This window comes from Eucyclogobius newberryi, unplaced genomic scaffold (assembly GCF_026437365.1).
Source record: "Eucyclogobius newberryi isolate DKJ021-1_F unplaced genomic scaffold, fEucNew1.0.hap1 SCAF_7, whole genome shotgun sequence".
Taxonomy (NCBI): domain Eukaryota; kingdom Metazoa; phylum Chordata; class Actinopteri; order Gobiiformes; family Gobiidae; genus Eucyclogobius; species Eucyclogobius newberryi.
This window is the reverse complement of record NW_027316389.1, coordinates 21,588,382-21,601,341: the sequence shown is the minus strand read 5'-3', so window position 1 is coordinate 21,601,341 and position 12,960 is coordinate 21,588,382. Positions and strand designations below refer to the sequence as shown.

The 12,960-nt window shown below is 39.8% G+C and overlaps 1 protein-coding gene across 1 annotated transcript in view; it reads right to left on the bottom strand.

Annotated features, from left to right (window-relative positions):
* The window catches only part of LOC140348484 (hydrocephalus-inducing protein homolog), a 47,251-nt gene that overhangs the window by 19,855 nt on the left and 14,436 nt on the right, over positions 1 to 12,960 (bottom strand). The window contains exons 8-28 of the mRNA XM_072434420.1: positions 10,097 to 10,196; positions 9,428 to 9,546; positions 9,125 to 9,348; positions 8,871 to 8,938; positions 8,529 to 8,770; positions 8,308 to 8,408; positions 7,651 to 7,786; positions 7,387 to 7,551; positions 7,054 to 7,206; positions 5,845 to 6,122; positions 5,331 to 5,622; positions 5,114 to 5,257; positions 4,885 to 5,028; positions 4,605 to 4,697; positions 4,224 to 4,441; positions 2,317 to 2,440; positions 1,950 to 2,159; positions 755 to 964; positions 501 to 675; positions 291 to 406; positions 33 to 157 (exon numbers count right to left, since the gene is read on the bottom strand). Of these exons, the coding sequence (XP_072290521.1) occupies positions 33 to 157; positions 291 to 406; positions 501 to 675; positions 755 to 964; positions 1,950 to 2,159; positions 2,317 to 2,440; positions 4,224 to 4,441; positions 4,605 to 4,697; positions 4,885 to 5,028; positions 5,114 to 5,257; positions 5,331 to 5,622; positions 5,845 to 6,122; positions 7,054 to 7,206; positions 7,387 to 7,551; positions 7,651 to 7,786; positions 8,308 to 8,408; positions 8,529 to 8,770; positions 8,871 to 8,938; positions 9,125 to 9,348; positions 9,428 to 9,546; positions 10,097 to 10,196 (3,437 nt within the window). The remainder of the gene's footprint in view (positions 1 to 32; positions 158 to 290; positions 407 to 500; positions 676 to 754; positions 965 to 1,949; positions 2,160 to 2,316; positions 2,441 to 4,223; positions 4,442 to 4,604; positions 4,698 to 4,884; positions 5,029 to 5,113; positions 5,258 to 5,330; positions 5,623 to 5,844; positions 6,123 to 7,053; positions 7,207 to 7,386; positions 7,552 to 7,650; positions 7,787 to 8,307; positions 8,409 to 8,528; positions 8,771 to 8,870; positions 8,939 to 9,124; positions 9,349 to 9,427; positions 9,547 to 10,096; positions 10,197 to 12,960) is intronic.

Here is a 12,960-nt window from a genome sequence, read left to right as displayed (position 1 = left end):
TGTTGCTATGTTGTTTGAAAATTGGTACCTACTTGCTGAGTTTGCTCCAGCTCCTCAAAAGCCCTTGTTCTTTAAACTCCAGGCAGTTTCTGATCACAGATAACGCATTTTCTTTTACCAGGAATCTTTCCATTTCCATTTCAAGCAGCTCCTCACTCTGAGGCCACAGAAAAACATTCAGTGAGAGTTGCCAAACATCAGAGTACAGGGGTTTACATGAACATGTACTTAAATAATGTTAATAAATCCCACAATACAAAAATGCAGTATTTAATATTGTTTTGACTGACTGTTGGGGTATAGCTGGACTCAGTTGCACACTCAGTTCTGTGTTCATCGTTACACCCCTCATTTGTCTTCACGGTCTCTTTAGCTTGCTTTACCAAATCACTGTGACAGTCTTGTGCTGTGGACGATCAGAAATAATCAAAGAGCAGCTGTCAAGAAGTTGTGATAAATCAATGCTTATGAAAATAATAAATATTGTTGTATTGTCATACAAAAGTTGCGTGGCAAATTCAGGATGACTCGTGGGAAAACTCCTTCTCCAATCACAGTGATCTGGTGTGGTGGCAAACAGGCCACCTGCAGCTGAAGCCTCCTCTCAAACATCTCAGGGACGCCAGGGAGGTAGAGCACACGCAGGATTGTTGCTGTGCCAGCTTCTGTGTAACCCTGAAAACATTAAAGAAACAAAATGTTACTATCAAATGTCACATTTAGATCACATCAATATTTATGGAAGTTATTTTACCTTTGAGGGAAAAACCAAGGGCTGGCCAGGTATAACATTTTCATCATTTTGTTGTATGTTTTCATGATGTGAATTAATTTTCCGTGTGTTTTCAGAGGGTTCATTATTCTCAGTATTCTCCTTTTGTTCAATGCTCCAAATCTTGAAATTAAAGCCAACTTTTCCAGTATTCTTCAATATTACTTCAGCTTCTCCGACATGATCAAACAGCTGGAGAGAAAACAGAGAAAGTCTATGTAAAAGCAAAAGGCATTTGTGGATGGACTTCAAGTGCCAAAAAACAGCAATTTAGAATTAATGCTGAACTAACCCAAATCCAAAGTAAGGTCAGTGACATCTGTTGAATCTGTTTTACCCAAATCAAAAATGTATATGTCCTTGATTTGAATATAAACAATAACTGCTTCTTATTGCTTGGACAAGAGGTGAGCAAGAGGGTGTGAAACAACAAAGTGAAACCAACTGCTCAGTGACCTTTAGAGCTGATGTGCTTTCTCTGATGTCATAAGTGTTGGGTAAAAAAGACAAATCCGATTACATTGAGTGTCCAAACATTTCATCATTCACAATCAGACACATAAGCCCCACCCCCCTTAGGGTTAGGGTTAGACCAGTGTCCAATACGCATCAGTCCCCCAAGTTTGTTCAGATCTAATTAGTTTGGCCTGATATTGTTTGTCACACACGGACGAGCAATCAGATGGTGGAGGAGAAACGAGGACAAGAAAGATAACGGAACAATGTGGACTAGTTAATCCCATTTTCTCAGAATGGGATAAGAAGCATTTGCTTTTTCTCATATTTTGCAGAAAGATGAGTGTTATGAAAATACTAAATTACCTTGAGGTAAACGCTTTATGATTTATGATTGAAACTAGGCACTAGGCTTTGTTCCATTTTCTACTATGGAAGTGCATGGTTCATATAGTATATTTGCTAATTGAATTATACTGCTATCTTTGTCCTGATGTAAATAATAATAGAAATGTATGTATGTATTTGGAGCATTTATGTGGGAGCTGTTTGTATCCCACCCAAGCACAAACTGCCACCTCAGTGAGAGAAATGTGGCTCATGTTTAAACACACCAAATCGCTGTGGCAACCCCTCCTTAAAATACAGATGTGCCAAGTGAAGAAAGATGCACACAAGATTGAAACAGCTTTGAAAGTTAATGCCATCATGTATTGAGTACCTTTTGGCCAAAGTCGACACAGTTGTGGTCCAGACTAAAAGAGACTTGTGAGGCTTCTCCTTTAAGTGTGACTTTATACACAGGTCCATCCTCGACATGGCACTGAGCGACCACTTCTCTGCTCACATAATCACGGCCATAGAAAGAGAAGGCGGTCACCTGCAGCTCTCCAGGTTGCAGATGACCATGAATTGGCAGCACATCAAACATCTATAAAGAAACATAAAGCAGACAAAGACATATACATTTACTAACAAAAACAACTAATCATTCTGTCATATTCTTTTACCTATAGCAATTTAGGTGCACCTTAGATGAGTGAGAGGAAGACAAATAAAAACATAAATTTGTTAAAGTATGTGCCTACCTCCTCCACCTTGACTGGGCAGTAAGTACTTTTTTCTTCATTGTCAGTGGATACAGGACTAAATGGGGGCAATGAGACAGAAGAAAGAGTATTCTCATTGTCTTCATTAGAAGGCCTTGCCTCTCTGTAACGAGAAAATCCAACTATTTATCTTTCCCACCATAAATGTACAAAACATTCATACAAAGGGAAAGAAAGCAAATCATTGAACAATAAAAACTGAATTAGTTTGACTCTTTTCCAGGATTGTTACAATAGACAGATCAATAAGAAAAAGAATCAATTCAGCAATTCTTAGTTTGAGCAGTTTAACAACAAGGTTTCAACATCAAGCAAATGAAATGACCATCTATTGTCATTGGAATATATCATTAACACATGACTGTAACAACTGAGGTAGAAAATCTTTAGTATCCACAGCCTCAGTCTTCTGGTTCTCTCATTCCCTGTTGGATCAGACGGAGTGCATCCATCAAGTTAATTAAACAGTGTTCTATAGAGTGTTCAAAAAATGTTAATAGGCAAGAGTAGCAGTACCAATGTGTTTTATATTTTCAGTTGGGAAATAGAGACCATATTCTACCAAACCTACCAGGAACCATGAGGAAAAAGTGAATAGTTGGTTGACACTTAACTAGCATCTTTTACTGTGGGTCCTGAAGCTAACTGGAAGCACTGCTCTGTCTGAAGCTTTGTTGCTCATTTAGACTTAGACAATCTAAGTTTCAATCAGGAATGAAAATAACGAATTAGAAATAAAACAGATGAAGTGGCTATTAAACAAGCTATTCTTAAAAAAGCATGACAAATCCAACTGCTTTTCAGTTATATATATTAACCCTTTTTGTCGAAACCAGACAACAAACTCGTGTTGATCACAGGCTCCAGAAAACGTTTCAATCCATTTTGTATCTTTTGTTTTCAGACTAGCTAATAAACTTAACAGACTGTTTGCTAATGTGTGAATTGTGTCCCTGTGGTTAAGAGATCATGAGTGGCCTTTGTAGATGCTTGAAGAAAGATAGGCATTGGTATTTAAGTGCATTGTTCTGCCACTATCACTCTGCCAAACAGATGGATATGTGGAGTATGGAGTAAGCTCTATTGAAAATCTCTTCCCCACAGTCTCTGGTGTAATTACTGATAGCGATGTAATTAGCTGTACATGGCTCGATAGTGCAGGTTTAGTCAGTAAGACAGATTTTAGAAAGCGAGTGAGGTCTCCATTTAATTAGTAGGACAGCATTTGGTATGCACTGTTAAGGAAGGTCACAATCTGAGAAGACAGGGTGAGAAGAAGAGGAGGCTGATAAGGCAAGAGAGCAGAAGCAACAGAAGAGAGAAAAAGAGGGAGAGAGCAAAGGAAAAAGGAAACTCTGGAATGTTAAACTCTGACATGAGGGGGAAAAAAGGGAAGAATAGTAATGTGTAATAGTGCTATGTGTGGACTGAAGTGATAAATCTTGTAGAGCTATTGCATTAACTTGGTTCAAGGCCATGGACTGAGAAACTACTATAGAATTCAGTGTATATTTCTAAAGGAGTACTAAAAAAAGCACACTGGAACACTGTAAAGTATACAATCAGTAGATTTGTCCCTACTGGAGCATTTATAATGGATTTAGCTTTCAATTTGGAAGGTTAAATCTATAGCTACTGTACTTACTTATCCCTGGGACAGTTTAAATATATGGCCAGGACCCATTTTGTTATAGTCTCAGAATCTTGTTTAGTCAGTACCACCAAATCATTTACACACTCCAAAGCGAAAATATAAATAATATAATAAAACTATTTTGTTTTACTGATATTTTTCCTAGCATGCTCCTGAAACTTTTTATTTTCTCTCTTTCTCAAAGGAGTATTTTGATTATTTTGAGGCCATGTCATGATGTGTCTTTACATACCTCGGGGTACTGAGCTTTTGGTCCAGAAATGTCCAATGATACACCACAGGCAGAGGCGAGCAGTTACTTATTGTGATTTCTCTCTGAGTTTCAGTGGAGTTAAGCACACAGCCAAAATCCACTGATGTGCTTGAAAGGAACAGATTGGGGAAGTGAATCTCGCCATGCAGCTCTACAGTATCCTGCTGGGGATGTCCTCGGTACTTTATCTCAAGGAACTGAGAGAGAGAAAATACCAAGAGTAATTACATTTAATCAATATAATAATCTAGAGAAAACATATATAATGAAACTTCATTTTATTATAACAATGGAGTCCTGAAAAGACTCTCAAGCTAGGTAAAATGAAAGAGCCTCAGGCAAGACTATGAAAAATGTTACCCCATCAAGCACTCGTGACACCCGATCCTCACAAAAGCCTGGATTAAGACATACCCACAGCTCAGCGTTCTTTCCCTCATCTAAAGCCATCATCTGGAAAGAAATTATTTTAAAGAGTTGATAATCTGGCAAGAGAAACCTTCAAAAGTATGTTTTTGGTTGAATGAACTTAAATCACTTGATAACCTTTAAAATAATAGAATCATTGGATATTGATCATTGGAAATTGAAATTGCATTTTAAATGAATAGTTATTTATATATTTGCAATCTAAATGTACCTTTGTAGTAGCAGAGCTCTGTGAACCCTGGGCCTGACAGAGGAAGAACGGCTCTACGGTTTGAAGATCCATGAATAAAGTGAGAGTTGAGACATTCTTTAGTAGCAGCCCTTTATATTGTGGCAAGATGCTCTTTCCTGGGACCTAAAACATACAAAACTAATTATGTACTGTATATGCAGAACCTTGTCAATGTGTTTTTATGGGAGTTTACTCTGTTTTGTCAAACCTTCTCTAAGCAGAAATGCAACTGTTTGGGTGAAATACTGAGCATAGGGGCCACAAAGTAACAAGTGACATCTACAGTCATGATGTTGTCACAGGAGCCAGTGTTACCCACTATGCTGTTGCACACCAGACGCTCATGCACTTCCTAGGAAAAAACATGTCACATTTACTCAATGATGCAACTATTTAATGAAAGAAAACAAAAAAAACATTCTCACCATGGGAGTATTACACGATCCTGTTAAAATCATATCCACTGATTGACCGGGGAAGAGTTCCACACGAGAAGGATTTAGACTAAACACTGGCCTCTCCACTCGAGAGGACCCCCTGGACCCCTGGAGGAGCAGGTTCTTTTTCTTAGGAGGAATGATGGGGGGGAGTGAGGTTTGACTCCCTGGTTTATTTACCCTCTGGGTTTTATTCAATAAGCCATCAGTCCGCCAATACATACGGTGGGTCCTTAAACCAAGGTTGGTGAGCTTGAAGTGGTACTGGTACAACCCATGACTACAAAGCACAAGTTATGAAAATAATCAATTATGTAATTCATTGTAATTAATATAACAATTAACTTGTACCATTGTGGTATATGGTTTGTAATATGTACTTGTATCTATACATGCATATATGAACATCCTGTGTAGAGTCATATTATGTCATTATGTCACAAAACTAGGCTGTTGTCTGTGTAGATACACAAAAATAATCATCCTTTTGGGATGAGCTTACCTAAAGTGTGTCCCTAGATCAACATTTGGGGCAAAAGGCTTATCACTGACTATAGTGGTGCCAATGCCTTTTCCATACACTGAGACAATGAGAGTGCCACAGTCCTGGACAGACACTTCCAGTTCATCTTCAAAGTGAAGCGTGTCCTTCAGATGTGCCACGACCTGGAGCTCCAGCTGGCCCCCGCCTGGCACCTCCCCCTCTTTGGGCTCCACACACCAAAAGTACTTTCTCTGTCTCTGCAGAGAAGCAAATACAATCAGAGTGTCTGTGGAGTTCTACAGCATGCCCACAGAGTGGAAACAGGCATAGAGTCCAGGCAGACGTTAGACCACTGAAATGTGATGCTGGACACAATCTCAATTGTGGAGGTACTTTACTCACACTGTGCTGTCAGGCCAGAAGGACGATATTGACAAATTTAGGATGATGAATGTGTATATCAAATGACTGCATCATCAAATCAATTACCTAATTGCTTGTCTACTTGAAGAAAGATAAAACCTAGAACCTACACACAAAACTGTAGATTCATCAAAATACTTCTAAACACTGAAAATGTATAAATCAAATAAAGAAATAAAAATAAAGAAAATATTTGAATAAAATCTTCATGTGCAGTCATTCATAAGTGCCTTTGCAGTGCTCACTCTGCATACCAAGCAGTAAACAATTCTGCTCTATATGCCGTGTTGTTGAAACATGGAATATAAACAATAAACTTTATGGAATATAAAATATTTTCAGTGATGTGGTGTGAAACAAAAAGAAAAGCAGAATGAAAAAAAAAAGAGAAAAAACTATGTGATCTCAATAATCACATCAAACCTGCCGGATTCAACTACAGTTTACTTCAGTTGTGCTATTATTGATTGTACAAAGTCAGTTGTTGCTTATTTATATTCAACAAAAACAACTTAGGGTGTATAGTAGTATAAGTACTTCTGAACAACTACAAGACTCCCATGATCTCTACTCATTCGGTTTGTGTGCTGCAGTGCCAACTTATTGATCAAAATGTACTTCTAACAGAATCTGCACTGTTTGTTGCGTGAGTGTGCTGGGAGAAACTCCTCAACTCACAAATACATTTTTACAACAATTAGAACGTCACAGTTTCATCTATATATTTGTTAGAATTTAAAATCAAATGCGCTCAAGACCAAGCAGACTGTGAAGCAGCTTAAAGACACAACAGTTGGTACTTACCATTAATACAGAAAAATGAGCTGGAATAGGAGACTGGTTTAGAAGTATCAGGGATTTTACGATGTCGTTCAATACTGGGATTCTGCCAAAGTCCAGGTGGGTACTCTGGACATGAACTATTGGTCCTTGCCCAACACAGGACAACACAACCTCCTATAGAAAAAATGAACACAGTAATAGTATGAGCAATATTGTCTGATAATGCATTGTTTAGGTATGGCTAAAATCATATTGAAAATTGTATAGCACAAAGTACAAATAGTTGTGCTGCGAGGTTGGGAAACCAATATGTCCTTTTTACAATTGTGTATAGTGTGTACTGCTGGGACTGACCAGAGGTGGCTGTGTACTGCCAAACACAGCAATTTGCATGTTACAATGCAATCTTCCCACAGCCTTTGCAATGACACATACAGGAAGGTCCTCTGAGCTGTGGGGTAAAATGACCCCTCTGAGTATGAGGCTCTTGAAATGTAACGATGAATTAGTTTCCAACTCCTGGGTCAAACAAAAAAACATGAACATAAATGAACAAAATATAATGGGACTGTATGCTACTAGACACTGTTATTAAAGGGGGACAAATTAGAAGTCTACCTGCTCTAGGACGCCATAACAAGCAGGAAGAGAGCTTGTGTTTACCAAATGTACTTTCTGTTCATAAGGGAGATCGAGGAAACAATTGTTGTAGTCCAAGAGTGGAGTATCTACTTCAAGGTATGGCACAGTACACCTGAGCATAAATACAAAGGGAGAAATGCTATTTGATGATGTTTCTTACTCAGGACTTTCCAAAATGTCAAGCTGTAAATCACAGATGATTAATACATTCTAAATGGCAGTGATTGCTTGAGGAAGCTCGATAGTCTAGCTGTGACAGCTGTGTTCCAGCTCAATGCAATAACTTTCTAGTTCGTTAAAGCGTCGTAGGGCTTTTAAAACTTGTTATGTTATACAGTGTTTTTTGTGTGCTGATAGAAGAGCCAGCTGAGAAATTAGCCAATAGGATGACAGAAAAGTATACAAAAACACAGGTGATTGTGCTGTAATCCCTGCATGTGCTGGGGGATGGGTTAGGCCTCCCCAGCATGTCTTGTGTCCAACAGGTGAATGACAAGTCCAGAAGCCAGTGGCAGGGTTGTACAGCTAAAGACCGTCATGTGAGGCCCAAAGAATTCACTGTCAACCCTGAATCACACTGATCACGTTCATATTCATGTTCCAGGTGCTGTGTGTGATTATAGGAAAACAAACCTTGCAATAAGTGGCAAAGTCCTGATTTTCTCCCCAACACTCTCCACGTCTACGGCCAGTGCCAGCTCATATCTTTTGACCGTATTGGAGCACAGAGTAACCTTTACAAAAGAAACCATTTTCAAGTCATCTCGACAAACAATTATAAGTGTCAGTGAATAGTGATTCTAACCAAGGATATAATGTATGCATGATAAATAAGGGCATTGGGCATACTGTACCGTTATGGTAACTTCTGACATGACCGGAACACAGTGTGATTCAGGGTTGACAGTGAATTCTTTGGGCCTCACATGACGGTCTTTAGCTGTACAACCCTGCCACTGGCTTCTGGACTTGTCATTCACCTGTTGGACACAAGACACGCTGGGGAGGCCTAACCCATCCCCCAGCACATGCAGGGAAAATGTCATTGGCACAAATGACCTGTTGAAAAGTGTGCAAATAGCAGTTTGAGGAAACCCTGCAAAAAAGAAAACATGTTAACAAAAATGCAAGGAAGATACCTACCTACCACAGAGTTAGCCTGAACTGAGAAAATGTCAGTAATAACAGACACTTACCAAATGCTACATCTCCAAAATTGAGTTCTGTCACATCAAAGTCAAAGGTTGGACCATTTACATTACCCCTGAAAAGAAACCACAAAATGTGAACATGAAACAAAATTGTGAATAGGAAAAAAATGGCAAATTTTATAACAATGACACTAGTGGAAACTAAAACATGTTTCTTGTTGTTTTGCTTTTTGCTTCATGGATTGAACATATATGAGGATTGTTGTTTTTGTCCAACACCACTGATTTCAAATTACTACCTGAATGTCAAGGTTTGAGGACGAGGCTGTCCTTTCACTGTAAGTAGCAAATCCTCTGAAAAAGTTCCCAAGACTGAACTGGAGAAAGTGACTTTAACTGTCTGGCAGGCCCCAGGAGGAACAACAGCTTCAACTGGACTAAAGGAGAAAAAGTGCCCAAAAGTGGTGTTGGGGCTGGACATCTTGAAAGGGGCATCAATCAGGCCTTTGTTGGTCAATGTCACCTAGAAGAAAAACAATATTTTCTTATTTAACAACATTTAACATTTTAACCATGGTCAAATGTGACATGTTGTAGCATACCTCATACCAATCGTTGTCACCAATGCATATATTTTTCATGTCCATCACTGTGTAATTAGGCTCAAGCTTTGGTCCCAGGCCTTCCCCTTTGACTGTTAGACATAAAGGAGACTCACGCCCTAGAGAAGTATATATTTTACAATTATATTAATAACAATAACAATCACGTGTTACTAAGGAAATGTTTCAAAACATTCATATCAGAAGAAAAGATAGATTTGTAAAGTAAGAAATAGGTCTCCTTCTCTTTAGTTATCTTTGACCTTTGTCGTCAGGTCAGGTCTGCCTTGGAAAGCATGGAAATTAATGTAAATGTGTCCATCCGGTTAAGCAGACACAAGTGAAGCCCACATGCAAATTTACAAACAACCTTTTAACTACTTAATTTGATGTGGATTGCTTTGTGCAGCCAAATATAACATAGATTTAAGTATAAATATGTGTTGTTAGAGTGTCCCTAAGACATTTAAAGGCCATCAAAGTTTGCCAGTCAGACAGACAGGCAGTCTGACTCTGCATCAAACTCAAAGGGAGGATCTGATATGAGAAAAGAATTGATTTCAAGCAGAGGGGAAGAGTCGGCTGGAAGAACAGTCAAAATCAAGGTGCTGGGGATTCCACAAAAAAACTACAGGGATTTTCATCTCTCCTCAAGATTCACTCACTGACCTGTAATATCACAGTACAGGGTCTGCTGGTACAGAGTGGCTGCTACTGGTTTGAAGATGATGCAGAACTCTGCTGTAACATTTGGCCATATTTCACCCGCCTAAGAAAACAACAGTGTAAGAAACATAGAATAAAAACGCTACATCAACATGGTTCAGTTTTTTTTTTTTTTTTTTTTTTTAAATGCTCCAATGACCTCTGACCCCGGTCAGGATCTTCCTTTTTCTAACTGCTTAGGTGGGTGTGTTAGTTTCTTAAGTTTCACTTCTCATGCCTGACAGCTAGGGGGCGATACTGTTCTGTTTACCTGTTATACGTGTCTGGGTGGGACCGAGGGAGACTTTGTTGTGTGGCTAACGTGAACGTGGTGTTCACGAAATAAATGAACCAAATCAAAGTGGAGTTATTATTTGGACTAACATTGGTAGCAGAGGATGGTTAGTAACTACAGAGTCCCGCCATCGTTTGAAGAGGAAAAACCCTATGAAAGCTGGAAGAATGAAGTCGGCATGTGGATTAGAGTCACCGATTTGGAGAAAAAAAACAAGCTCTTGCCGTGGCGTTGGCGCTATCTGGAAGAGCACGGGAGACAGCGATGGAAATTCCGGTTGATGATTTAAACAAAGACACGGGAATTGCCACTCTTTTTGGTAAACTTGATAGTTTGTTCCTAAAAGAAGAAAAAGATCGGATCTATGAAGCGTACACAAACTTTGACCGGATGATGAAAAGCGGAAACGTGTCCATGGTGGACTATATTATTGATTTCGAAAGCGATATTCGCGTATGCGCAATTACAACATGGAGCTTCCCGATGCAGTTTTGGCTTTTAAACTGCTGGACACCGTGTGCTTGGATACGACGGACAGACAGCTGGCTCTAACTGCGTGCACGGATTTGACATTCGCCTCTATGAAGTCCGCTTTGAAGAGAATATTTAGCGGGAAAACGATTGCAACTACAGAGGGAATTAGTCAAGAATATGTTTTTGCAACGGAGCAGCGACGTCAAAACAGGCCCTGGCAACAGGGTTCCAGAGCGAAAACTCCACTGCCCGGTACGAACCCGCTGGACAAGTTCGGACGGTGGTCAAAGTGTGCTGTATGCCAAAGTACGTTTCATTGGGCAAAACACTGTCCACACAAAGGTGAGTGTTCAAATAATTGAAGAAAAGACAAACGTGGAAGAGTGTAACATTACACTGTATACAAAAGAATCGCCAACAGATGCAGAAATATTCATGACTGAATGTTTTGGCTCCGCTATAATAGACACTGCTTGCACTAGGACAGTGTGTGGACAACAGTGGCTTGACGACTACATTAATGTGTCGGGAAAGAAAAACATAAAGTCTATGATAAAAACTGAAACACAAAGTCATAGGCCCTTCAAGTTTGGAGATGGAAAAGTGGTGCACTCTGTCAAAAAGGTTACGATACCAGCTAAGATTGGAACCAGAAAGTGTAATATAGAAACCGAAGTTGTCCCTATTAATATCCCCTTGCTTTTGAGCAAGACATCTCTAAAAAGGGCAGGAACAGTTCTGGACATGGAAAATGACAGTGCTGTGATGTTCAATCAACCTATCAAACTGGACTTTACAAGCTCAGGACATTTCTGTGTGAACATAATCGACAGTGAAGATAAATGTTTTGTAAATGCTGATCAGATATTAACAACTACTGAGGAAGAAGTGCTGACAAGCACAGACAAAATGGACACAAGCGAGAAGACAAAAGTTTTAGAGAAACTTGTTGTTGTTGTTTTATGGCGGTTGGCATCCAAGTGTTGCATTACCGCCAGACTTTATGCCTCAGACTTTGTCGTAGTCCTAAAAGTTGTTCTTCCAGTGCTTTGACAAAGCCCAAGAGGTCATGAGATGCCTTTGTCATTGTATCCTATAGAAGTTCATAAGCAGTTTGGGCATGCTTCTGCTGACAAACTACATAGGCTTTTAAGTAGTTCTGGAAACAAAGACACAGAATGCATTGGCTTACTACAAAAGGTTGTAAGTCAGTGTGAAGCATGTCAAAAGTACTGTAAGACCAAACCCAAACCTGCGGCTGGCCTACCACTGGCTTCAACGTATAATGAGACTGTAGCTGTAGATCTGCACGAGCTTGAGCCAGGGGTGTGGTACCTACATATCATTGACCAGTTCACTCGATTTAGTGCAGGAAGTGTTTTGACCACCAAGAAATCCTCTGAGATCGTTAAACATTTTATTCATGATTGGATCAGTGTGCACGGCCCACCACGAAAGTTGTTCAGTGACAATGGTGGGGAGTTTAATAATGAAGAAGTGAGAGACATGGCTGAAAACTTTAATATTGAAGTAAAAACCACACCAGCATACAGCCCCCACAACCAAACTTTAACAGAGATCATACTCAAAGTGAAAACTACTACTAGATGTGACTGGAGCACTGCCATGGACTGGGCTCTTATGGCAAAGAACTGTATGCAAAGTGTCCATGGTTACAGCCCACATCAGCTTGTGTTTGGGCAGAATCCTAACCTACCTTCGGTGTTGATTGACAGACCACCTGCTCTAGAGGGCACCACTAAAAGTGAGTGGGTTGCCAAACACATTTCAGCTCTGCACACTGCAAGGAAGGCCTTTACAGAAGCAGAATGCTCCGAACGAATACGGAGAGCGCTAAAGAAACAGATACGTCACAACGATGAGAGGTATGAACAGGGAGACAAAGTGTTTTACAAACGTGTGGACTGTCCAGAGTGAGGGCCTGCGGTGGTCATTGGGCAGGACGGTGCTGTTGTTTTTGTTAGACACGGTGGCACCTGTGTCAGAGTTCACCGACTTAGGCTGAGGAAAGCCAATCAGGAACATGAGGAACCTCAGA